Below are 26,296 nucleotides of genomic sequence, written 5' to 3'. Positions count from 1 at the left end.
TTACCCTGTATCAGCCTCAATTCTCTCCGTGCCCACCCTCTCCAAGAAGGTGTTGCACGCTCTGCCCAGGGAGGCGGCAGACTCACCGTCCCTGGAGGTGTTTAAGGACACACTTAGCTCCATGGTCTGGATGATAAAGTGAGTATCGATCATTGTTGCACTGGATGACCTCAGAGAGCTTTTTCCCACACCTAATGTGTTCATTTTCTAACAGCTCCGTACTCCGGCAGGCATCTCCCTCCCGCTAGAGGCACTGGTTCCTCCCGTGCCGCCCGGGCGCGCTCCCGCCGCGCGCCCGCGCGCTCCCGCCACTTCCGCCGCCGGGTGAGAGGTCGCGCCGTGGCCGCCGCCGCCCCCGCGCCCCCGTTTCCGGGGCTGCCCCGCGCCCGGGACATGGAGCGGCACTGACGAAGCCGCCGCCGCTCCCTCCCTCCCCCGCCCTCCCTCCCGCGCAGGAGCCGCCCCCACCCCCGCCCGGCACGGGGAGGTCGCCGCGCCCCGCGGTGAGTGAGGAGGGGAGGGGGGGATGGCGGGGACGGAGGGTCCCGCCCCGGCACGGGCATGGCTGGGTGGGGCCCACGCCCGTGAGGGGCGGCTGAGGCGGGCGGGGAGCGCTTGCCCGCTCCGTGGGCCGCATCCCCGCTGCCCGGGGCGGGGGGTGCCCGGGGATTGCGGTGTTTGCCCCTTCCGAGGGCTCTTTCCCCCCTAGGCATGGCGGCGGCCTCTCCTTGCCCCGGGGGGCGTGTGCGCGCCCGGGTTAGGCCCAGGCCTGGCCCTCGGCGTGGTTTGCAGTTCACTTCCCCCATAGGCTGCCCATGGATGGGGTGATGTGGGGTCCCTGCCCTTGGAGGAGGTCCCGTGTGCCCGCAGCAGCCCCCGCTGGGCGCAGGAGGGTGAGGGGCTGCTCACTGCCCTTGCACGGGAAGGAGCCACGAGGGGCACGGGATGCTCCATCCCCGGGGATTCCCCCTCTCCTGCTGTCCCGAATCCCGGCCTTTCCTCCGCACCAAGGGCAGAGCTCCCGGCGAGAGCTGCAGAGGGACACGGGCTGCTGGCAGCCTTTGCCAGAGCTCATCCTTCTCTGGAGAAATCTCCACAGCTTTATCGCACATTCGGTGCTTTAATTTTTGGAGATCTTAAAGCTCCCGGCCACGTTGTAAGGGCTCCTGTAGGTGACTTTGTTCCTGTGTTCCGTTGGCTCTTCCCGAATGATTCATGCTGGTTCCTGATCTCTTTTGTGTATTTTGCTCATTTTCTTGGTTTTTTTTTCCTGGTTCGAGATTTTACCGTTCCTTCCCTGTGTGAAATGCGTGATCTGGGCTGGGTGCAATGAGGGTGAAGATGTTCCTCATTAAAATCACAGAGCAGCCGAGCCTGGCAGGACCTGGGGAAGTCTCTGGTCCAACCCCTGCTCAAGGCAGGGTCAGCTGGGAGATCAGACCAGGTTACTCAGCATTCCTGAGCATCGCTCTGCTGCCCTTCGTGCCTGCATCAAAAACTGCCCTTAAACTGCTGAACGCTGCTGCTTCCTCCCTCTCTGCCCTCCTCTGCAGCAGAGGAGTTTCTTTGTGAGGCTTTGTCTCTCCTGGTCCCCTGTGAGTGTGCTTTTGGTGGAGGAATGGCTGTTTGGGGAGCCTCGACAAAAGGCAGTGGCGGGTCTTGAGTGTGTCTGTGATTCAGAGCTAAAAACCTTTGTACTTGGGGAGACAGGACAGCAGTGAAGCACCTTCCTGTGCTCCTGGAGAGCAGATTGGTGTGGGGAGCCAGGGTTCCTCGTGACAGCAGGCTGAGGGAGCAGCATTCAGGCTTGGAAGATAAATGTGGTTTTTATGTCCCAGGTGGGACTGTGACCCTCTAGCTGGCTCCTTATGGTGTGTCCTTTGTTTGACTCTTCCCTCTAAGAGTATGGACCAGACCTCTGTTTTATCAGATTTTAGTGCTTGATACTTGCAGGAATTCCAGGATTTTGGGAAGGGGATGACAGAAAGGTTCAGTACACAAGATTCTCGGATTTTAAGAATTTTCTGGGAAGGAACGAGGCACACCACAGAGTTCACAGGGCCTCGTTGTTCAGATGAACTCTCTCATATTTATCAGGGCTGTTCAAACCCAGGCTGACAGAACAGATTTGGACCAAGGAATGAAACCCAAGGATTCCCCACTCAGCTGGAAATGTGACCTATGGAAGATGCTTTTACCCAGCAGTTGTATGAAATCTCCTTTCTCCCCTCTTCCTCCCCAGTTTCCTGTCCTGCCCAGCTCTCTGAGTAGTTAATGCAGAAGATAAAGAGGGTTCGTCTGGAAAACGAGACTGCAGGAAGTTGGAGAAGGTATGTCCAGGCCCCCGTGTGGCCTCTGTGCACTGTGGGACAGAGCAGCCATCACCTCTGCACTGACAGAAACCCCATCTGTACAGTCCTGCCCAGGCAGCTGTGTCAGGATCTGTGAGTCAGGAAGTGACTCAGGACAATAACTTGTTTCACTCACTTCCAGTATTGAGCTTTACAGTTTTTTCTGGGTTCTGATTTCCCACCTGTGCTTGTTGTCCCCTCCAGACTAACACCTTGCTCAGAGGAGGGCTTGGTGGCTCACCCACCTCACCTGACAGGGCACCAAGGGTATTATAAGACCCCCAAGAGGCAGCTCCATGTTTTTGGGGGTGGAGAGAGCAGTGATCCTGCAACAGCTCTGAGTCATCTCAGTCCCTGCCTCAGCATGGGGCAGAAGGGACAGGGCCTCTCCAGCAAGGTGGAAATCTTCTGTGTGCTGTTGCTGCCTGTCTAAGATGGTTAATAACTGGTGTCTTGATCCAGCTCACGTTTGAGTAATGTAATCCCCAAATCTACTCTGAGATAAGTTACTCCATGCACTTATTTACTTACATACACGGCGTTGCCAAACACTGACTACGACTTTTTCAGAGGTGGCTGCAGTGACAGGGGCAGAAATCTGAGTTTCCTTTTACTCTCTATCATGCCAGGACCTAAGTTTTAGGAGTTTTTTTTTTTTCCCTTCTAGTGGGAGGTATCCCTGCCCATGGCAGGGGTTTGGAATTAGATGATCATTAAGGTTGCTTCCAGTTCAAACCATTCTGTGATTTTGTGAGAGTCCACCAAACTCCAGCAGTGCCAGTGGTAATTCTCAACACTCTCACCTCAGTTTGTGTGGTGGCTACTGTGCTTATCCCACTTCCCCACTCCATTCTAGTGTCAAAATCACCAGGATGAGAACAGTGCCAAGCTTGGAGCTGTGCAATTCACATGATAAAATCATGGCAGTATATTCTGGAAGGGGCTCCAGGCTCCAGTTCAGCTGGGGACAGGTACCAGTATCACATTTGTGGATTGGTTTTAAAGGTTAAACTTGCACTTGTGAGGAGCCAGCCTGGCTGAGTGAGATGGATTCATCAGCTGGGTGAGAGTTGGCCAGGCTTTGTGAGCTAAAGCCAGGGTATTTAACTGGCTGAGTTGACCTGCAGTGGGATGGGGTTGGGAGAATTGCTCTCAGTTTATGCATTTTCATGGTCTTTCTGTCATGTGTTTCTGACAGGCAGCACTTCTGCCTTCAGCTGTGATTTTAGCTGCTGCAGTGGAGAGCCTGGATACAGGCAGAGGCCGCAGACACACAGTCTTAAAACATCCCACATCTCTTTTGTGGTTTCACTTGGGCTTCCTGCCTGCCTTTGATTGGAAAATACTCCTCTTTATCCATTTTCAAGCTGTGGATTTACTGCTGGGCAGTGGGTACCAGGAGTACCTAAAGAATTATTTTAGGATCTTGTTCTTGTGTTACTATTGGCACATTTTGTACAATTTTGGGACTTAAGAGTCTGAGGAGATGTTACGTTTTCAGCCCTTGCACAAGGCTGATTCTGTTTCCTTGGAGTAAAATTATCCAAGCTAATTTTGTGCAGTAAACTGAAGTTCTTCTGAAATTCTCTGTAACATTCTTTCAGGTACCTCCAAAACCCCTCAAGTGTCCTCTTGGAGGGACATCCTGCTTCTCAAGTGGGGTGTCAGAAACAGGTTTCCCTAGTCCTCAGCTCATTCCTGCTTTGCAGTGGATGACATCACTGACCTTGGGCAAGTCTGTGGGTCCACCTCACCTCAAATTAACATTTGTGTTAATTGTGGAGGTGGTTCTTATCCTCTCCTTCCACACCTGCTCACTTGGAAATCTCTGAGGAATGTGTCCCACGTTTCTCAGGATACAACCAGGGTCTGCTCCTGCTGCCTTCTCTCTCTTAGCAAAGCACTTGCACTTTTTTTTCCTGATTTCCCATCTCTCTTACATCATTCCTGGCCTCAGTATCTCCTCAGGTGAGTGAATGGGTCTGAACCTCTCTCCCCAAGTGATGGGCAGGTTTTCCTTTGGGATAGGAAGGGGATTCCACTTCTGTGGTCTCACAGGTCAGGAGTTTTTGTGCCTTTATGATAGCTCATAACTTTGATGACATATCCATACGAATTCCTGGAGTGGTTTTCCTTTGAGTCAAGCTGCTTGTTGTCTGCACCAGATCTGCTGCTTGAGCTTCCTTTAACAGCTTATTCTAGAGCCAGCCCTGGGAGAGGGAGTTCTCTGAGGTCAATATCTTCATTTACAGGACTCCATATGGGATGGGAGATGGACTTTTCCTTTCAATGTGTTTAAAATGTGATCCTTGAGTGCAGAGAATCCCAGAGATCTGTAGTTTAAGGAGCACCTGCTTGATTTTTAAGGCTCAATTCTGTCCCTCTACTCCTCCCTCAGTTTTTTGCCCAGCTCTGAAGGGGAAGCGAGGATGACTGCAGTGGACACGCTCTCGGACAGCTCCGAAGTGGTCGAGATGGAGGATGTGCCTTCCCAATTCCAGGTGCAAAAGCATTCTTGGGATGGGCTGCGTGACATTATTCACAGCAGCAGGAAGTACTCGGGCATGATAGTGAACAAAGCTCCCCATGATTTCCAGTTTGTCCGGAAAACAGAGGAGTCCAGCCCGCACTCTCACCGCCTCTATTACCTGGGTAAGCCTCGTGCCAGCACTGGGGGAACGTGGGGCTCTTCCAAACTCAGCAGGGAAGGGGAGGGGTGGGAGAGATCTCCCTCTGTGAGATTTGGGAACTGAGATTGGCTCAGGGCCTGCAGGATCTTCTGCAAAGCCTGGGACTGAGCAGGGGCTCCCCAGTGCCAGACAAGCCTCGAACACAGGGATCGGCTGTGACAAGAGGAAGCGTTGGCCAGCCAGCCCTTCTGTGTCCTTTGTCACGCAGGGGATGGGCCAAGAGAAGGGACTGCCTCGTGCCTCTGTAGCTTGGGAGAAGTGGGATTTACTTGCTTCATTAACCAGACTGACTTTCCAAGAAATTCGCTGCCAGTAATGACTAATTACGTGTTGCAACATATTAATGGCAAGGTGGTGGTGTCTCCTCTGTATTAGGTATCATGAAGGTAGGATGCTTGCAAGAGCAGGGAAGAAAATTGAGGTGGGAATGAGCTGTTCCTGGCATTTGCAGGGAAATATCCCTTTCCTTCAGTGGGACTGAAAGCAGAATTCTGTGTTGTACAGGTCCCTTGCTACAGATGGAGCCACGATGTAATTAGTGACAGAGTTGTTGGATTTTAGTAACTGGATCATTTTGTGGCTGGTAACATGGGAAGCTTTATAGACTATAAAGAATTTGTTGTGCTTTGGGGCATGAGCTGATCATTACTGGGCCAGTACAAAAATTGCCAGATGTGCAACTCTGTGCAGTTATCCCTGCCCTGAAGTGACCCTGTTGTTCTTCCTTCTTTTTCCAGGTTTTGAGTGTAGGTCACTGTAGGTTGCTGGATTTGAGGGACTGATTTGTGTTGTCACTAGGCAGCTCCTGTGTGCCAGTGACTTGATTTGTGTAGTTCTCATAAATTCTTGGGACACAAGTGCTGCTCTGAAGGGCAGGATCTAGAACTGGCATATTTTTCTTGTCAAGTCTGAGCAGTGAGGCTTGATTTAAAGCTTGAATGTATTTCCAGTTCACTTTGATACTGGTTTTGATCTAGATGATTAAAGAACTAGGTGGCTAATTTAAAATTTTTTTTAATGTTCTGTTGTATGAAATGGCAACCAAACCAGCTACGGGGTGGTTGGTGTTCTGCCAGGGTGTGACTGCTTCAGGAGCCAGAAGCAGGAATGAGGATACACAAGTGCCTTTTCAGTGTTTCCTTCCTTAAGGAATTGTACAGGGCTTAGAGCAGATTAATCCCTCGGTTAAGATCAGCATCAGCCAGGTAATCTCAGGGTACCTCTGCTCAGATGTCCCTAATAAAGGGTAAATGCTGATTGAGATGCTGATTCTTTTCCATAATAAATGGACACTCCCAGGGATGGGGCAGCCACAGCTTCTCTGGGCAGCCTGTAAGTTCACAAGTGTTTAACTCAGTGTGCTGTTACTGCCCCAGCATGAAATAACATTTTAAAGTGTTTAAATAAAGCTGAGCAGTGGATGGAGAGTCCTGATGAACTTTGCTGTAGGGTTGAATATTTCATCTGGAAGCAAAGTAAACTCTCTTTTGGGAAGGAAGGCAATATTTTCCTTGTAAATGCCAATTGATTGTAGTCAGCCTGAGGTCATTGGAGAAAGTTCTAACATAAGGGGAAGGGAAGTCCAGGTCACATTTGCCTCAGTGTCAGATATGTGTGTCCAGAGTCATTTGTTCCTCTCTGCAGTTTTTCCTGTATGGCCATCCTCAATCATTCCTGGGCCATCCCCACAGAGTTTTGTGTTGTATCGTGGCAGATGCTGCTTATGTTAAACACCACATGCTCAGCACTTTGGTGTTCCTGGATCTCTGAGGATTAGATCTTCACATATTGCTCTGCTTCCTGAGCACTTATTAATATTTCAGTTTTAATTTGAAGTAACTACTGCTGGGTCAGCCAGCTCAGAAATCTCTCTGTTCTGCCCAAAACATGTGCAGAGTAGGCAGTATCAGGGCACAGATCCCTCTGTGAATTTCTGATCCAGGGAGTCTCTGCAGCATAAGTAGAGGGCAAGTTCATGGTCTTTGTTTTGGTGGAAACTGTCAAAATCACAAGTCAGGATATTTGATGGTTGTTTTGGAAGTTGGATTAAGGCCAGGAGCTCATTTGATAACCGCAGTCAAAGGCTTATGTAAAATGACAAGGGCTTTTGACTCTGTAGGATACTGTTTCACATTTGAATGGGCTCTCTGGAGCTTCCAAGCTTTTCCTTCCCCCCTTGCAAGCTGCTGCCTTGGCCTGAATCAGATCCCTGTAGCAAATTTCTGCATGAGAAGTGTGGAGAGTAATGTTGAGTCACCCATTCAGGGAGTGGTGCTCTTAGAGTGGATCTGGAGCATGGGAGGACAGGCACAGAGGGGAAAGTTGGACCTAAAACATTCTGGAGAGGTGGGGTAGTGTTAAATCTTGCTTAGGAAAGTTCCAAACAAATCCATATCTAAGTGGTTTAGATGTTATTCTGGGATTGATCTGGGAGCTGCTTGGGAAGGAATGTGGGTAAAGGTCTCTGGGCAGCCCCAGCCCCTGTTTCCAGCCTTCTGTTTGAATTTGCTCTTTGTCCTGGCTAATTCATCTTAAGTAGAATGATGCTTTTGTCCTCCTAATAGGAATGCCATATGGTAGCAGAGAGAATTCCCTTCTTTACTCAGAGATTCCCAAAAAGGTACGGAAGGAGGCCTTGCTGCTCTTGTCCTGGAAACAGATGCTGGATCACTTTCAGGTAAGCCAGAGTGGGAAGACCTGGGGAAACTGGGTGGTGCTGTGGTGGGGACATCTGTGTGGTGTCTGTCATCCTTCCTGCTTTTAAAAAGTTGGGAAAGTTGAGTTTAAATTGTGAGTGCACCAGAAAGGGAGGGAACTTTCCCCTGCCTGCTTTCAGTGTCCTCATGTCCTTTGTCACTGGCAGCATTGGAGGGTGTTGGTCTTTTCAGCCCTACTTAAAAAGTTCCAGGTGGAACAGAATTTATCTGTCTTGACCCCATTTGGGCTGTGAGTTCTCTCCAGGGTAATTCAAGATCCCGGAAGAACTTTTGTTTGCAGTGTCTGACATGGAAACTGTTTGTGAAGGCTGCAGATAACGTCATTAAGTTAATTGGTTACATCTGATTTGCATAAGCAGAGCAAGTGCAGCTGTTCTCTCACTTCATGCTGAAGTGCCAACTGTAGAACTGAGAGATTCACAGCTCAGCCCTCCTGTAGGGGGAATTTTGGGGGGTTTAGGTCTCCTGGACCCCGCAGCTGTAGCCTGGAGTACAGGAATTGGGCACCTGTACCCTGACAGTGCTGCCTGTTTGAGCTGGGTGTTGTGACAGGCTCAGAGCACTCCTGTGGACATTGCTCTCCTTGCAGATCCTTTCAGATATTCCTTTCCTTCCATTCCAGGCAACCCCTCACCACGGGATGTATTCCAGAGAGGAGGAGCTCTTGAGGGAGCGCAAGAGACTGGGTGTCTTTGGGATAACATCCTATGATTTCCACAGTGAGAGTGGCCTGTTCCTCTTCCAGGCCAGCAACAGCCTCTTCCATTGTCGAGATGGGGGCAAGAATGGCTTCATGGTGAGTCTGCCAGGGATTGATTTCATGGACTCACCTCAAAGGGGCTTGATGGTTTGGATTGGAGATGGCTGCACGTGGAATCCCAGGCTGGACTGGGGTGGAAGGGACCTTAAATCCCATCCCAGTGTCCCCTCCTGCCATGGGCAGGGACACCTTCCACTATCCCAGGGTGCTCCAAGCCCCATGCAGCCTGGCCTTGGACACCGCCAGGGATCCAGGGCCACCCACAGCTGCTCTGGGCACCTGTGCCAGGGCCTCCCACCCTCACAGGAGGTTCTCCTGGAGCCCCTTCATGCACTGCAAAGGGCTCTGAGGTCTTCTCCACATCTTCCACATCTTCATCCCTTTGGTTATGGTGGCTGCTCTTTTGTCCTGTCAGGGCCACTTTTACCATCATCCCCTGGCTGTGCTGTGTCTCTTTTAGGCTTTTTCTCTGCAGAGCTGGGAGCTGATGTGGCACCCAGCTCTGTGTGTGTCTCTCTTGCCACAGGTGTCTCCAATGAAGCCTCTGGAGATCAAGACTCAGTGCACGGGGCCACGGATGGATCCCAAAATCTGCCCTGCTGACCCAGCCTTCTTCTCCTTCATTAACAACAATGACCTGTGGGTGGCAAACATCGAGACGGGCGAGGAGAGGCGGCTGACATACTGCCATAAAGGTGTGGGGCTCCCTCCACCCCAAGGGGAATTCCTCTGAGGAGTCTGGCCTGCAATGCCCACATTCCTGCCTTATTTCTTACAAGTGCATTTGTCTTTTGGGTCAGCATTTTCCAAGGAGATGTAAATGCAAAATGCAAATGCTGTCTCATCTTTGTTCCTCTCCAGGCTTATCCAATGTTCTGGATGACCCCAAGTCTGCTGGTGTAGCCACTTTTGTCATTCAGGAGGAGTTTGATCGGTTCACGGGCTATTGGTGGTGTCCCACAGCTTCCACAGAAGGTCAGTCACTGTTCTGCTCATCAAATCCTGGCACTGGGACTGCTGCCTCTGGCTAGGAATGAGTTTTGAGCATGATTTTCCTTTGGGCTGTTCTGGGGAGATCACCTGAAGGAACAAAGCACTGTGGGGATTATAATTGTGGAGTGTTTGCAGGTGGTCACTAAGAGCTGGGGCTGTACAGGTGTTGCCTCTGCACCAGGGCTCCAGGCAAGCCAGAAACAGCAGGAAATGCTGTTGTAAACATTCCTGCTCTCTGTCCCAGGTTCAGAGGATTTGAAAACACTGCGGATCCTGTATGAGGAAGTTGATGAGTCAGAGGTGGAGATAATTCATGTTCCTTCACCTGCCTTGGAGGAGAGAAAAACAGATTCCTATCGGTACCCCAGGACAGGTGGGTGAAACACGTGGAGCTGCTGAGGCAGCTCTGGACTCCTGCTGGAATCAGCACTGGAATTGAGGCCATAAACTTGGCATCATTAATCTGGGTGCTTACTGGGATGTAGGAACAGGTTGTAAAAGTTGACACCTAATTGACTCTCTGATCCCAAAACCTGCTGCAAGAAAGTCTGAAGTTCAAATCCCAACCCTAAATGAAAGGATTGCTGAGGAAGTGGAATATATCTGGTGGCATATTGTGGAATACATTCTGAATCCCATCTTTCCTCTGCCTCCTGGGAATATGCACAGCCAGCAAGGGAAGGCAAAGCAAACTGTTCCCATTCCCAGAATGACTCTGGTGTTTGCTCACATACATTTTTGGTATTTGTAAATTCACACAGAGCCATTTCAGTAGGACCAGGGGCAGTTCTCCTTTAGAAGCTGTATTTTGTGTAACCACAGAATGTTCAACTTGATCATCTTGGTGTTTTTTCACTTCTTCTCTGCAGGCAGCAAAAACCCCAAGATTACATTGAAACTGGCAGAATTTAAAACAGACAGCAAGGGTAAGGTAAGTGATAACTCAGAAAGGGACATTGCACAGGAGGGTTTTTGAAGCTCCCTAGAAACAAGGTCACAAAGAAATCCTAAATAATGTTAGTCTGGGTTTTTTATTCTCTTGTAATAGCTGGATCTCTAATGTGTTTATCCAAGAAATAGAAAGACTTGAAAATGCTGACAAGAATCATTCTGGGGGAGATTCAGCTGGGAATGTGGAGGGAAGGGGGAATTGGGGCTTGCCTGGTGCACCATGGCAGAGACAGGAGGGCTGGAGCCAGGTCTAATCTGGGGCTTCAGTCCCTGCCTGTGTCCTTTCCTGTGGCTCAATGCCAAAATCATTTTGCTTTGAAGCTGTTTTTCCCTTCTCTTCCTGCTCTTTGTAGCAAGGCTTGCTTCTCCTGGCCTGACCCTTGTTGATGCCAGTAGCTAAACTTCCTTGTTCTGCCATCTCTCCCTGAGCTTCCCTGGGAGAAGGTGATGAGCTCTGGTGCTCTGATTTGATGTTGGGCCTTGGTTTTGCTGCAGATTGTGTGTGCTCAGGACAAGGAGCTGGTGCAACCCTTTGCTGCCTTGTTTCCCACTGTGGAGTACATTGCCCGTGCTGGATGGACCCGGGATGGCAAATAGTAAGTTCATTTTCCTCCCAAAATAACTTTCCCAAGGGCTTCTCTGGTTGCAGACCCTCAGCATGATTCTGCTGTGTTCATGACCTGGTTTTAAAGCCCTGAGTGCCAGAAATGGCACATGAATATTTGGCTTCTTCAGTGCTGTAACATCCTAAAAGTAGGAGCGAAGCAGAGCAGAGTGACAGGCTGTGGGGTTTGTCACAACCAGAGTTAAATGACATTGATACAGTAAGTGGGCAGTCCTGGGGAATTCTTTGGAGCTGAAGATGTTTAACACAGGTACAAGGTGTTTCCTGCTGAAAATGGGGCTGTTCTGTGGGCAGTTTTATCTTTGTTCATTGGCAGTTTGTCCTGAGTCACAGGACAAGGGCAGGGTCTGTGGTGCCACATTCTTCATGCAGTGTGTCCAAAGAGAAGGATTACTCTGGGGCTGGCTATTGCTCCAAACAGTCTTGCCTGAAGAGTTACAGAATTCACCCCAATCTGATTGAAATTTTAAAGTTCTTAATTTTTCCCCCTCCCAAGCTTGGCTGTTAACTGGTGTATGTGCAGATTAAGTTAAGGTGACTTGGCTGTCTTTGAAGGTGGCATTCTGTAACTCATCATTAATTTTCTGCTCTGGAAAGGAAATTTAGAGAGCTTTCCAGCAGGTAATCCCAGAGGTGATTGTGATGTTCTGCACCAGAGCTTATCTAAATGTGCTGAATATCTCAGTTCCTGAAATCCTGCGGTGCTGGGGGAGAACTGGCTCTTTTCAAATCTGTCTTTCGTGATGAAACCCCCCTGGATGCACTCACAGGCCTTGGGGTGGCTGTGCTTTGCCATCTGTCATGCTGAGAGCTGCAGTGCAGCACCACTTCCAGGGACTCTCCTTGGAGGGGAGCAGGGCTGGGACTGAAGCAGCTCCTTCCCCTGGCACCCGTGTTGGGTCTGTGCCTCTCCCTGGCAGAGCACGAGGAGGAGGCTGCAGACAGAGCTCTGGGAGGGTGCTCACTTGAGCTGGAGGAGAGCTGGAGCACAAACAGTGCTTCCTGGTGGAGGGGTTCCATTCTGGAGACAGGGCTGTGTTAGCAGTGCTCCCTTGGAACAGGCACTGGCAGATCTGTCAGACAGCTCGCCTGAGCGGTACCCCTGTGAAATACCAGAGCTGTCTGGCAGTACGTGTGTGTTGGCACAGCTTCCAGGGGATTAGAAAGCAGCAGTGATGAGAAAAGCTTTGCATTCAGATGCCCAAATCCTTTCTGGCTGCGGGGGGAAGAAAGGGATGCATGTTCTGAGTGTTGGAAAGGGACCTCTATTCTGTGGTGCTGACATTCACCTCCGACTTCTTTCCCCAGTGCCTGGGCTATGTTCCTAGACAGACCTCAGCAGAGGCTCCAGCTAGTCCTTCTGCCTCCAGCACTCTTTATTCCAGTCCCAGAAAATGAGGAGCAGCGTGCTGAATTTGCCAAAACTGTGCCAGAAAATGTCCAGCCATTTGTGATCTATGAAGAAACCACTGATGTGTGGATAAATGTAAGAGGCTCAGGGCTGGGAGGAGAACACAGGCTGCCCCCTCCTCCCCTCAGTTAACCATTCTCATGTTGATTGGTGTCCAGTTAAGTCCTTGCTGTGGCAGCTTTGCTACTCAGTCCCAAATTTGGTGTTGAATGAGGGGTTTGGTAAATCACTCACAGGTTTCTCATCTTGTGTGGCAGGTACATGACATCTTCTATCCTTTCATCCAGCCGGAGGGGGAGGAGGAAGAGCTCTGCTTTATCCGAGCCAACGAGTGCAAAACGGGGTTCTGCCACCTGTACAGGGTGACAGCAATCCTGAAGCCAGGCAGCCACGACTGGGTGCAGCCCTGTGTCCACAGTGAGGGTAAGGGCTGCAGCCCTGGCAGCTCCCCCTCCTGTTGGCCTTTGGGGAGGGCAGTGATTGATGCTCGTGGTCTCTCTTGTAGATGATTTCAAATGTCCCATCAAGGAGGAGGTTGCCCTGACTGGTGGGGAATGGGAGGTGCTGGCGAGGCATGGATCCAAGGTAGGGGCTATTTTTATTCTCTTGCAGTGCTCAGCTCTGCATTGTCTGCTCCCAGTCCTGGCCTGAGTCCTCCCTTACACTTGGGACCTGCTAGAACTGCTTAAGCTTCATTTTGTTGCTGTTTTTATTGCTGCCTCTGCTTTCCCCAGAAGTGCTGTAGGCCAGTGCACATGGATCTGATTGCCTTCTTAATCAGACTTCAGATTGCTCCTTAGGTAAATCCCAGGAGTGGGTCAGGCCATAAAAAAGGACACAAGTCTGAGGTTTAAGAGCAACAAAGAACCATTTTGTGGAGAAGCTGGGGATTGCTGCCTTTGCTGAGGCATTTTAACTCCAATGAGTTCTTGCAATGTGGAAATGTGTCCTGGCACTCAGAGTGAACTCTTGGTCTCCAGCTGATCCCTCAACAGAGCCTTTAGGAACAAGGCAGCTGGGGAATATAAAGCAATTTAGAATATGGAGAAGCTGTATCTGTTGTCACTTGCAGAACAGCCAGAAATGAATTTTTATTAATCTTGTAGAAACCCAGTTTCATTTTTGCTTCAGGAATTAACTCCGAGTCTGATCTTTAACACTCCCAGGTGATTCTGTCAAAATAAAGACCTTGGCTGTTCATTTCCAATTAATCTGGATTTTCACTTCTCGCTTTTTAAAAGACCAACAGCTCCAAGCTTTTGGTTTCTGCTGCTTTTCCTCAATCTGCAATTAACCTGCTGTCCCTCCCCATGTGGATTCTCACTGTACATGCTGTTGATTTTGGCCAGAGCTCTTCCCTGCATGTGTTATGGCTAAAATTGTGTTAGCAGCAATTATTTTGATGCATTTGTTGCTCCACAGGGCTCTGCCTGGTTTTCCTGGCCAATTGAGTTGGATGTTTTTCCCTTTGCTGTTCACAGGGGTCTTCAAACTGTGGGTTAGCCAGAAATAGCACTTGGAAACTGTAAGGTGGAAAAACAGTTCAGTTACTGTTGCTGAATCAATGCAGGATTTAAAAGCTGTCACCTCTGTTCCTGCCTGACCGGGTGGTTTTTAGAAACAGCTTTATCTGGACAGTAAAACCTATTTTAATGTGTCTCAAAGTTTGGTGCTGAGAGCTGTTAGACTGGTCCTCCCACGAATGGGAACTCATTACCATGATGGCTGGAAAAAAGGGACCTGTACCTTTATAATCCAGCCATGCTGGCTGTGGCCAGGTGAAGGTTGGGCTCTTCTGCCAGGTAACAAGGGACAGGAGCAGAGGAAACAGCCTCACGTTGCTCCAGGGGGATTTAGGTTGGAAATGGGGGAAATGGCTGCACTGGAAAGGTGATCAGACACTGGGACAGGCTGTCCAGGACAGTGGGAAGTCACCACCCCTGGAAGTGTTGAGCAGGGTGTGGATGTGGCACCTGGGGATGTGGGTTAGTGGTGAACACAGTGCTGCTGGGTTCATGCTTGATCTTGGAGGAGTTTTTCCATTTTCTAAATGATTCCATGGTTCTGTAAGATGTCATATAAGCACAGAATGTTCCTTGTTAAGAGGATGGCTTCCTGTTAACCTGCAGGGAGCAAAGCCCAGCTTTTTATGCCCATTAATAAGCAAATGTTTTGAGTCTTCAACAAAAGGGCTGAGGGACTGCTGTCTGTTACTGCATTGTGTTGGCTGCAGTTCTCCCAAGTGCTGTGTGTGTTCTCTGGCCCCTCAACCCCCTGCCCTGAGCAGCCCTGTCATGGTCTGTGCGTGTTCTGGGCTGGCAGAGGAGCAGAGCTTGTCCCTGCCTGTCCCTGAGGCCTCTCTCCTGGCACAGATCTGGGTCAATGAGGCCACCAAGCTGGTGTATTTCCAAGGCACGAAGGACACCCCGCTGGAGCACCACCTCTACGTGGTCAGCTACGAGTCTCCTGGGGAGATCATGCGCCTCACCACTCCAGGCTTCTCCCACAGCTGCTCCATGAGCCAGGTTTGTTGTTCCATGGATTCCTGACTGCCAGGGATCCTAACTGGGAATGGCAATGACTCGTGGCCAGTGCATCACCTCATGCCCTGACTGTGCTGTGTTCCCTGCCAGAACTTTGACATGTTCATCAGCCACTACAGCAGTGTGAGCACTCCTCCCTGTGTGCACATCTACAAGCTCAGCGGCTCTGACGATGACCCTCTCCACAAGCAGCCCAAGTTTTGGGCCAGCATGATGGAGGCAGCCAGTAAGTCCTGGGGAGGGGGCAGTGGGGCCTTTGAGTGAGAACTCCCCAGCAGTGGCCAGGAGTGATGGGGAGGGAAGGGGTCTGAGTACCTTCACTCTGAGGGAAGGTGAATCATGTTAACTTGTGGGGGAGATATTTCTCACTTTTGCTCGGCGTTTCACACATGGAGCAAAAGTCCTGCTCCAGGGTGTACAGAGTTGACACACACACACAGGGATGTGGTTTTACTGTGGAATCACTGAATGGTTTAGGTGAGAATGGACATTAAAGTCCATCCTGTTCTCATGCCCTGCCATGGACAGGGACATCTTCCACTAGTCCAGGATGCTCCAAACCCTGTTCAACCTGGCCTTGAACACTTCAAGGTGCTTTTTAAAGAGGGAAGGGACAAGTACCTGGGATACAGTGGCTGCTCCATTCTGCACTGCAGGTTTTAAAGGTTTAGGTACAGCTCACAGCAGCACCTGAACCCCTGCTGCAAACACATTTTCCCATCCCTGTTGTTGGGCACAGTGCCCATTGGAGAGCTCCCACCTGGGGAGGTTTTCCTGTGGAATCCCCTCCCTGTGCAGGCAGGTGGAGGCTGTGCTTCCCAGGGAGGGGCTTTGCTAAGCCTTGGTGTGGTTTGGTGTTGAAGGAGCCGTGCTGAGGGTCAGCTTTGGACAGGGCTGGTTCAGGGGGTGGGAGCAGAGCCTGCTCAGTCCCTCAGCACTGTGTGTGACCCTCCTGTCCAGGCTGTCCCCCAGACTACGTCCCCCCGGAGATCTTCCACTTCCGCACGCAGTCGGACGTGGAGCTCTACGGAATGGTCTACAAACCCCACGATGTCCAGCCTGGCAAGAAACATCCCACGGTGCTCTTTGTGTATGGAGGCCCTCAGGTAAAAACCCAGGGGAATGCTGGGGTCAGGGCTGGGGCTGCTGCCCAGGGCAGAGCTCTGTCAGTCATGCGTCAGGACTTGCACTTTGGGTAGCAATGAACACTGTCATGGGATCATGAAATCATGGAATGGTTTGGGTTGGAGCGACCTTAAAGCCCATCCAGTCCCACCTCTGCCATGGCCAGGGACACCTTTCACTGTCCTAGGTCGTTCAGAGATCCAGCCTGACCTCAAACACATCCAGAGATGGGGCAGCCACAGCTTCTCTGGGCACCCTGTGCCAGGGCTTCACCACCATTACAGCAAAAACCTTCCTCATAATATCTAATCTAAACCTACTCTTTTTGTCCCTGTGTTTGACCTCTGCTTCAAACCTCAGATGACTTTTCCAGCATGTGGTTTGATTTCTATGGCTCTGACAGCTCGATGAGTGGCTGCTGTCCAGCTCAGGATCCTCCATGACACAGGAAGGCACTGGAAGGCAGCTGCTGAGCTCTGAAACTCTTCCTCCCTCCTTGTGCAGGTGCAGCTGGTGAACAACTCCTTCAAAGGCATCAAGTACCTGCGGCTGAACACGTTGGCATCCCTGGGCTATGCTGTGGTGGTGATTGATGGAAGGGGATCGTGCCAGCGAGGCCTCAAATTTGAAGGCGCCCTGAAAAACCAAATGGTAACGCCCTCCTTGTGCTGGGGAATCTCTGATGGTTTGTCCTTCCTAAGGGTTGTGGCTGCTCATTTCCTGGGTGAGTGTTTCTGTCTCAAGTTTCTACATTTATCAAGTCCACTAACATGAGCCTTCTTTTTGCTTTTTAGGGTCAGGTGGAGATAGAGGACCAGGTGGAAGGTTTACATTATGTAGCAGAAAAATACGGGTTCATCGACTTGAGCCGGGTCGCCATCCACGGCTGGTCCTATGGGGGCTTTCTGTCCCTCATGGGGCTCATCTGTAAACCCAATGTCTTCAAGGTGAGCCTGCACGTGGGGCTGGCACCTTTGGGACACTTGGTTCTCACAGCTTCTGTCCCTTTTGGCAGCTGGAATTGGCATTTTTGTTTATGTGTGGTGGAAATGTCCCCCTGTCCTACCTGGCTGGAGCTCCTGACTCCAGTCCTGTGTCCTGCTGCAGCTCATCCTTGGTGGGGGCTGGAGGAGGATGGCTCTGGGATGGGCTTGGTCTGCTCTACAGGGAGATACTGATGTGCTAATCCCCATCCCAAGCCCCCAGCACAGTTTCTGGATCATTCACAGCTCCTCCTTGCAGAGGGGAAGCCTTTAGTGCTGATGTGCAGGAATTCTTCCCACTGTGACCGCAAGAGGAACAGCAGGAGGAGGAATCTGGGTTGTGTGTGGGATTGCTGAAGGAGAATCCTGCTCTCAGGGACAGAACAGCCCAGAGCCTTTCTGCTGCCTCTCCAGGAAAGCAGGGGACACTTGGGCTGTTGAGCAGGTGCTAATGGAGGCTTGGTGGCACCTCTCTGTTTGCCAGATTGCCATAGCAGGTGCCCCTGTCACCGTGTGGATGGCCTACGACACCGGCTACACCGAGCGCTACATGGACGTCCCCGAGAACAACCAGCAGGGCTACGAGGCTGGCTCGGTGGCACTGCACGTGGAAAAGCTTCCCAATGAGTGAGTACCCACCCCAGACCTGCTCCTGGACCTCTGCTCAATCCCAGAGGAATGGAAATGGAGGATTTCTGATCCTCTTTAACTCGGCAGCAGCTGGGCCACAGCACCCCCAGCTCCGCTGCCAGGCAGGGCTTGAGGCCCACGGCCATGGCCTGGCACTGCCCTTGCTTGGGTTTGGCTTGTCCAGCTGGAAGCTCTTTGCTCAAACCTTCTGCAGACCTTTTATCTGGTGCCTCATTGTGTTTTCCATCTGGTTTCTCATCCTGTTTCTCTGCTTATCTCTCACCCCGTGTCCAGGCCAAATCGTTTGCTGATCCTCCATGGCTTTTTGGATGAAAATGTGCACTTTTTTCACACCAACTTCCTGGTATCGCAGCTAATCCGGGCTGGAAAACCTTACCAGCTGCAGGTAGGAGGGACAGGAGTGGGGAGGAAAGGTTCCATCAATCTGGAGAAAGTTCCCTGCTGTGTGTTCTGGGGATGGGAGGGGATGGAGGCAGATCCCCATGTGCCGTTGTGATGCTGGTGCCAGTGAAGACCTCGCTGGACTCAGAGGAGGCCGGGAGGTGGCACTGTGGCTGTTCCATGGCTGCCAGATGTGCCATGTGCAGGCAGAGCTGGTGCCCCGGGGCCTGGAACTTTCCTCCTCCATGAGCTGTTGTGTCCCACTTGGCAGGGGTGGCTGCAGTGAGGGGGGGGGGGGGTGCTCCAGACCTTCCCTGGCACTTCTTTGTCCTGATGGAGACTGGATGGAGGGAGCAGGGCTGAGGGGAGGGAGTTCTGTGCCTGCTGAGTGACCAATGCCCCGTGTCTGCCCTGGCACAGATCTACCCCAACGAGAGACACAGTATTCGGTGCCCTGAGTCAGGAGAGCACTACGAAATCACGCTGCTGCACTTTCTACAAGAATACCTCTGAGAGCACGAGCCTCTGCAAACTGGACACTGACAGCTCACCTGCCCCGTGCCCTCCCGCTCCCCAGCAGCGTCCAACCCTGAGCACAAGGGGCTGAGTGCCCACATTGGGCTGGGGATACCCCCAGGCCAGGGGGAAAAGCTGGAGGGCACCTTCCCTTTGGACAGTGCCACCTTCTCTCACTTTCCAAGCTGGAGGTCTGCTCCTGCTCGGCTGCTCGTCCTCCTCCTCTCCTCCAGCCTGGCTGTTCAATGCTTTTTTTGCTGCTACTCCCTCTCTCCTGGGAATCAATGGACAGTGGTCTGTCCCGAGGCTGAGGTTTGTGTCCATCTCTCTCTCCCCAATCCTTTTCTTCTTCCACTGCACCTGTGCAGTTCCCAAACTCTCACCTGCAAGAACTCAGTGCCTGTGTTGGAAATGGAAGAGCCGAATCAGAAGCTGCCTTAAGCCAGGAGTGTGAGGGAAGAGAACTACCTACTGCTCACCTGGGGATCTGCTCTGTGTCCTGGCCCTGCTGCCACACTGGAGCCCTGGGAGCTGAAGAGAGGTCTACAGAAGCATGCAACACTAGTCTTTTTTTTTTTATATCTATCTATTTTCAAGTTTAAATTTGCAGAGCAGATGGAGGAAGTGGCCGGGGCCAGTAACGGCGCCCTCTGATCCTTCCTCTCATGGCCGCTCTCACTCAGAGTTGTGCCAACAGGTAGCACAGGCAGCTGGCTACAGCCAGAGCCTCTCTCCAGAGCTCACAGCAGCATTTGGGTTTTTGCAACACAAGATGGATGATATTTATGCAAATCCTCCCTCCCTCCGTTCTCTGTGCCGCCTCCTTGTCCCCTTGTCCTTCCCTGAGCTTTCCAATGTGCACTGAAATTGGCTGTGCTTCAGTTCTCTGCGGGTCAGTGACTGGTCCCCCTGCCCGTCTACTCAGCAATGCTCTCTCCTGGTTTTTATTTACCTGGGCAACAGGAACTGCAGTTCTGGGGAGGGGGATTGAGCAATCACACCTCAGGGGAGCACATCCCCCCCTCAAGCCAAGGGTTCTGCCAGGGGCAAAACGAAAACACAAACAAAACCCACCCAAATGAACCACGTTGACTTGCCCTGGAGTATTTTAAGTGCGTATTATGAAAAGAAAATATTTTTATGGATTCTTATTCTTTTATAATTATGAGTGTAAGATGTAGCGACTCATTAAAATATTGGAAAGAGACGTGGTGGCTGCTTTGGGGGAAAGGAGGAAGCAGCAGCTGCTGCCACAGCCAGCGCAGCTCTGCTGCAAGCCAAGTGCTCTGTTCTTTCTGTGCCGAGCAGTGGAGAGAATATTAAATCCCTGATGTTCCTCAGGGGAAGCACGATCCAAGCAACTGAGGGTTGGGAATCCTGGGCTGTGTGCTTGGCTCACAGTGACCTTGAGCAGTCAGCAGCAGCCTGGGGTGGGCACCTCCCTCCCTGCGATGGGATTGGGGGTGCAGCTGCTCTGCTCCCACTCTGGGACACACTGAGCTGTTTGTGCAGAGCTGGGCCTGCCTCTGCTCGCCCTCCCAGCCCAAAGCTCCCAAACCTGGCCTTGCTTTGCCTTCCTCCGTGGGAGCTGCTGTTAATTAACCCACTGTTAATGGCCTGAGGGTGCTGCTGGAGGCTTGTTCTAAATGCAGAACTTCTTCCAGATGGAGCATTTGGGTTCCTGGGGATGACTGGGAGCAGATTTTCCCCTCCTTCTTCTTGTCCCTGTGCTCAAATAATTGTCCCAGTATTGCAGTCGTGGTTTAGCTGCTACAAAGCACCTCAGGTGTGAGTTTTGAGGTCAAAGGGGTGAAAGGAGGGACTGGGATGGAGGAAGTTACACCTGGGAGATGTGTCTATAGGAGCACCCTGCACCCTCTGTTCCTCACAGCTGGGTGGGTGCTGCTGGATGGTAAGAAGCTTTATTTTTGCGGAGTTTGTTTCTGTGCTTCCCTAATTTAATTTTTAGGCCTAATTTAAACTGCTTTTTCCTGTCCCCAAAAGGCTGAGTGTTTCTTAAAATGTCTTAAAGACACTCTTGTCTAGAAGAGTTTGCAGATCTGTTGGCTCCTCTGATCCCCCAGCTTGCTGCTGGATTTTTTGGCACCCTAAAAAGAGGTTGGTCATCTTCTTTTGAGGATTGAGAATCCCGAGAGGAATTAGCTGGGAAATCTCCTCGAGGAGCTGTTCCATATGGAACAGGCTCTGTCGGGGATTGAAACACAAATGATGTGGGAGGCCCCACCCCGGGAAGGGCGATGAGAGCAGGGTGGCTCTGGGTGGAGGATTTGCAGCTGGAGGATGAAATGAAGCTGAGTTAATTTCCTGAGTGAGTGGTAATGACAGAGGAACCAGCAGGTGCTGGGGAAACCAGGCAAAAACCATTTTTCCTCAAGAATTTGGGACTTGAGAAGGGCTTGGGAGGCATTTCTCTCCCAAAACTCACCCTGTGGGGCTTTATTTTTAGGTGGATGGTGTGGAGGGAGAACAGATGTTCTGGAGGACTTATTTTTAAAACAAAATCACTCCTCAAGCTACAAAATTAGCTCAGAAAAGTCACTCCTTGCCCTGAAAGATGCTCGAATGGAAAACTTCCTGGCATCTCCATTCCCAAAGTGGGTGTGATAAAGGTGCCACCACAGCTCTGGCTCTGGAAAAGCCACGTCAGTGGAAACTCTGGGTGCTTGGGGGTCTCAGGCACTTGATCTCTGTCCTGGCCATGCAGGCTGCACCCCAGAACAACTGGAGCAGCTCAGAAATCCCAGGGTCCCCCAAAGGAGGAGTGGGGTGTCCAAGGACAGGGCAGGGCTGGGCTCTGGGTGTGTCTGTGCTGCCCAAACCAAAGGGTGTAAATTGATCTTGGAGAATCCTCTGGGAGGGATTTCGGTGAAATCACAGGCATCCCAGCTCCGTGCTGGGACTCAGGGAATGCTCAGGCACAGCCTCTGCACAGAACCCTCCTGTCCCTGGTGCCCCTCCAGCCCCTCTCGGAGCTGGCACGGATTTCTGTACCTCCCCTCTGCTCTAATCCAAGATTTTCCTGCTCCCAGCCCCTGGCTGTGCTGGGGGGCTCAGCCCGGGGCCCCCTGACCCCCTCTCCCCTTCCCATGGCCTTGACCCTGGGGCTGCTGCTGGCCCTGCTGGGCTGTGCCACAGCGCCGGACCCTGCCCTGGAGGAGGCCTGGCAAGGGTGGAAGAGTCTCTATGCCAAGGAATGTCTGGTGCCTTTGTCCCCTGACCACAGGGCCCGTGTCCCTCTGTCCCCATGTCCCCCTGTCCATCCGCTTTGGCCGCCCGGCCTCCTGCCCACACCCAAAATGGCCGCCGTGCCGCCGCTGCCGCCGCGCTGACCCCTGCCGGCCGCCGTACCCGCGCTTCCTCTCAAAGATGGCGGCGCCCAGCGGAAGGAGCGGCGGCCGCGCGTGGGCCGCGCTGGTGCCCGCGGCCCTGCTGTGCCTGGCGGCCCGGGCGGCCGCGGGACCGGGCACGGCCCCGGAAGCGGCCTCGAGCACGGCCGAGTTCGACGTGCGGCCCGGCGGGGAGGTTCACTCCTTCTCCCGGAGCCTGGTGAGCGACCCGGAGGGAGGGAGCGGGAGCGGAGAGGGTACGCGCCCGTCGCTGATTGGCTGCGCGACACGTCACTCATATCGCTTGCTGTGGGGACTGGCTGGGCGCGAGGGAGGGCGGGGCGAGCGGGTGGTGAGGGGTCCCCAGGGAAAGAGGGGTCCCCAAAGGGGGCTGCAAAGGCAGGGGGACCCCAGGGATCTGCAAGGGAAAGGGGGTCCCAAATGGGATGCAAGGGCAGGGGAACCCTAGGGGTCTGCAAGTGAAAGGGAGTCCCCAGGGAGAACGGGAGTCTGCAAGGGGAAGGGGGGTGTCAAAGAAAGAAGGGTCCTCATGGGAGGGGGTTCAGCAAGGGAAGGGCCCCAGTGCAGAAGGGGCTGGGGGTCCCTGGGCACCCCAGAACACGATTCCTCACCCCAGCACACCAGGCAGGAGGAAATGGTGGTGCCGGGGGAGGTTTAGGCTGGATATTGGGGAACATTCTTCATGGAAAGGGAGGTGGGCACTGGCACAGTGGCACTGGCGGAGTCCCCATCCCTGGAGGGATTTAAGGCCATGTGGCACTTGGGGACAGGCTCAGCGTGGCCTTGGCACTGCTGGACTTGGTGGCCTGGGGGGCTTCTCCAAGCTCAGCAATTCCTGAAAAGCTGGTGCTAAACGAGGCTGCTGCTGTTCCTCTCTCTGGCAGGGGGATTACAGCTGCTCCTTCACCTACTCGGCCCAGGGCGGCACCAACGAGGTGAGCTGGGCCCCTCCTGCTGCAATCAGCTCCTTTTTCTCACCCTGAAAGGAAAAGAGGCTGGGAACTGTTTGTGTGAGAGCACAGTCCTAACTGCAGGGAGCAGGAGGGGCCAGCAGGGAGGGCTGGGGGTGGTGGTGGGTGATTCTGGAGCTGCTGCTGCCTCTGGAGGGGAGGGTTGGGTGATTCTGGAGCTGCTGCTGCCTCTGGAGGGGAGGGTTGGATGATTCTGGAGCTGCTGCTGCCTCTGGAAGGCAGGGTTTGGGTGATTTTGGAGCTGCTGCTGCCTCTGGAGGGGAGGGTTGGGTGATTCTGGAGCTGCTGCTGCCTCTGGAGGGGAGGGTTGGGTGATTCTGGAGCTGCTGCTGCCTCTGGAGGGGAGGGTTGGGTGATTCTGGAGCTGCTGCTGCCTCTGGAGGGGAGGGTTTGGGTGATTCTGGAGCTCCCGCTGCCTCTGGAGGGCAGGCTCGGCCCCGCAGGGCTCTCCCCACGCTGACCCCGGCTCTCCCCGTGCAGCAGTGGCAGATGACGGTCGGAGTGAGCGAGGACAGCGGGCTCTTCTCCTGCTCCATCTGGAGGTGTGTCCTGAGCACAGCGGGGCAGGGACAAGGACCCTGCAGGGATTTACACCTGGGCAGGGAGGGTTTTCCTCTGCCAGGGATGCTCTGGGGGTTTTTGGTGCAGCTGCTGGTTTAGAAATTCTCTGTTCCCCTCTCCCCTGCTCTGCACAAAGCTATAAGAGATCCAGAGGTGGCTGTGGGGGCAGGGAGGGAGCCAGGAATCCTTCACTCCTCTCCTCCTCCTCCTCTGCACCTCTGTGCCGATGACAAAGGCTCTGCTTTCTTCTTTCAGGCCCCAAGGGAAGTCTTATCTCTTCTTTACCCAGTTTAAAGCTGAAGTGAAAGGAGCCAAGATAGAGCATGCCATGGCTTATGTAAGTCCCAGCTGATCCCGGGGAAGCAGGAGTGTGGGAGGCTGCTATAAAACATGAATTAGACATGGAAAACATTTATTAGACATCTGTGCCATAAAATGTGCTCCATCACGTCCCTAATTAGAGGCTGGTGGCAGGCAGAGAGGGGCTGCAGGTGGGCAGCCTGCTCCATTGTGTTCCTGCCCTCAGTCACAGCATTTGCTGGGAGGGGGCTCCAAAGGCACCAGGGCACAAAGGGAGTCTTGGATTGCCTCAACAAATTGCATGTGACAAAGCAAATGAAACCTCTGCTGGTGTTTTTGTCTGGCTCATTCTTCCATTTCCCAGTTTCCAGGGGAGAGGCTTTCACTCACCCCAAGGACACGAGTCTGCGGTTTAATAGGACATAGAAAAACAGACAGAGACTTTCCTTCAGACTTCCTTTGTGCACTTAATTTTTTCCCTGCATGCAAATCTCAAACCCCTTCATTTTCAGTTGGTTTGAATTCTGTGACCTGTTGGATTGCCTCAGCCTCTCACCCTTCCTTCCTTCCTTCCTGTTTCAGTCTCAGGCTGCTGCGGGTGCCCTGAACGACATCCCCTTAAAACAGGAGGAGTTTGGAGTCACTGAAACCACAGGTGTGTGCCTGAGGGGCTGTGAGAGAGGGGCTGGGCTGGGGGACATGCCAGGCAGCAGTTTATCTCCAATCCTGGTGGCAGTGCCATGGAGCTGGGGTACAGTGCTCTCAATCCACCACTGGCAGCTGGATTTTGTGGGTCCATCCCAGTTAAATCCCTGGCTAAGGAGGGGTTTCTCCCCCAGCCTGGCATGTGCAGGAGTGGGAAAAGCAGTGCCCAGCACCCTGGGAAGGGCTCAGTGGGGCTGTTTTGTTCCTGCTTTTCCAGCTGCTGACCCTGGGCTGTCCTCTCTGTCTCTCTGCAGTGTCTCACAGGGAAGGCAAGTTCCGTTTCGAGCTGTCCAAGCTGATGATTGTGGCAAAAACCCCCCGTGACGAGCTGTGAGGCCAGGCCAGCCCTGGGCAGGGGCCATGGCCACACCAGCACGGCAGGGAAGGCATTTCCTGCTTACCTGCAGGGTTTTTCTTTTGGTTGACCAAACCTTTTATGTTTTCCATACTGCAATGTGCTGGGGACCGACACGAGTGGGGGCTTGGAGGGCTGGGGACAGATTTGTTCTGCCTTGTGTCAGAGTAACACCCCAGGAGGCTCCTGATCCTCCTGTGCCCCTTCCTGCTTGGCTGAGCTGCTGAGCAGGGCAGAGCTCCCTGCAAAGGGGCTCCTTATCTGCCTGCCTGGGAAGAGCAGTGCAGGGAGATAAGGGGCTGGACTTAAGCAGGGCTTGCTAAAGGGAGGTTTTAACTCTGTAGTCCCTGGAGGGGAGATGGGATTGCTCTCTCCACCAGCGTGACAGGAGGAAATAATTCATTCAGGGGGAGGGAGGGAGGGGATTGGCCAAAGCTCTGACTCCGTGCTGAGTGTGGGGCTGGGCTGGGGGAAGGCAGAGCAGCTTATTCTGACACAATCAGGAATCAATCCAGGCAACACTTCCCCGTGTCAGCACAACCAGGGGACTATTTTATACCTACAGAAAAGTGATCTTTTTCTTATCCAGAGTAATAACAGGGAATGTGCAATTCCTTTCCTGTGTAAATACAGCACCAATAAAGAAATAAAGCATCGTGCTCTGGCCTGAAGCTGCTCTGTTCTGTCCCTCCTCCCCTCTCCAGCTGTGTGGACCTTTGTTGCTGCTTGGCCAGGAGGAGCTGAGGTGTCTCACAGGAATTGGGGGCTGCAGAGGGTTTAGGGGGATTTTCCAGCTGCCACAGACACACACCTTGGGAACAGCAAAGCATTTCTGGCTGGGCATTCCTCAGCCCCAGCCCACCACACCTGCCTGGGATTCCCAGCTCTGGTTCCTGCCCTTCTGAGGGACCAGCACCTCCTGGGCTCCTGCTGTTCTCCACACCCCCTTGTGAATGGGCTTTGCCCCCACCCAAGCTGTGTCACACAATTATCGGTGACAGCTGCAGCCAGGCCTGTGAAATGACAGAGACAGGGCCTTTGTGTCTTTTCTTTCATCTTCTAAGGCTGAGAGTTATCAGTGCCAGGGGTGGGGAGGGAGCAGGAGCCCGTGCCTGGAGACATCCAGGGAACAGGAGGCACCAGAAGGTCACAGAGATAAGGCCAGTGGAGATTGTGTGGTGTCTTGGGTGCTAAAAGGGCAATTTCCAGTGCTCAGAGCTGAGCTCAGTGTGCTGGGAGTGACCTGAGCATCCCCTCTGCTCTGGGCTGTGCCTGCAGAGCCACCCCTGCTGCCAGGGCTCTGCTCCTGGGCCCTGAGGGGATATGGGGCTGCAGAGGA

The 26,296-nt window shown here is 52.7% G+C and overlaps 2 protein-coding genes across 4 annotated transcripts; both read left to right on the top strand.

Annotated features, from left to right (window-relative positions):
- The first annotated feature begins 304 nt into the window (after window positions 1-304).
- Window positions 305-19,904, top strand: DPP9 (dipeptidyl peptidase 9). 3 transcript variants are annotated; one of them, XM_071452229.1, is made up of 22 exons: window positions 305-503; window positions 2,243-2,330; window positions 4,750-4,852; window positions 4,949-5,003; window positions 7,606-7,718; window positions 8,381-8,554; window positions 9,045-9,213; window positions 9,380-9,493; window positions 9,756-9,884; window positions 10,381-10,442; window positions 10,958-11,058; window positions 12,396-12,573; window positions 12,756-12,921; window positions 13,004-13,083; window positions 14,871-15,023; window positions 15,132-15,267; window positions 16,002-16,147; window positions 16,671-16,817; window positions 16,961-17,113; window positions 17,634-17,776; window positions 18,074-18,185; window positions 18,602-19,904. In XM_071452229.1, exons 2-22 carry the CDS (start codon window positions 2,275-2,277, stop codon window positions 18,692-18,694), a joined length of 2,583 nt encoding a protein of 860 aa, XP_071308330.1. In that variant the 5' UTR covers window positions 305-503; window positions 2,243-2,274; the 3' UTR covers window positions 18,695-19,904. The 3 variants fall into 3 exon arrangements, with proteins under 3 accessions (XP_071308330.1, XP_071308328.1, XP_071308329.1); XM_071452227.1 differs by having other exon boundaries at window positions 4,750-5,003; XM_071452228.1 differs by lacking the exon at window positions 2,243-2,330 and having other exon boundaries at window positions 4,750-5,003.
- Window positions 19,905-22,053: 2,149 nt separating this feature from the next.
- Window positions 22,054-25,616, top strand: MYDGF (myeloid derived growth factor). The gene is made up of 6 exons (XM_071452248.1): window positions 22,054-22,264; window positions 22,950-23,000; window positions 23,517-23,578; window positions 23,853-23,934; window positions 24,480-24,552; window positions 24,857-25,616. Exons 1-6 carry the CDS (start codon window positions 22,085-22,087, stop codon window positions 24,934-24,936), a joined length of 528 nt encoding a protein of 175 aa, XP_071308349.1. The 5' UTR covers window positions 22,054-22,084; the 3' UTR covers window positions 24,937-25,616.
- The last annotated feature ends 680 nt before the right edge of the window (window positions 25,617-26,296 follow it).

This window comes from Agelaius tricolor, unplaced genomic scaffold (assembly GCF_023055355.1).
Source record: "Agelaius tricolor isolate 1412-34295 unplaced genomic scaffold, bAgeTri1.0.p SCAF_33, whole genome shotgun sequence".
NCBI classification, from domain to species: Eukaryota; Metazoa; Chordata; class Aves; order Passeriformes; family Icteridae; genus Agelaius; species Agelaius tricolor.
This window is presented reverse-complemented; position numbering and strand designations above follow the sequence as displayed.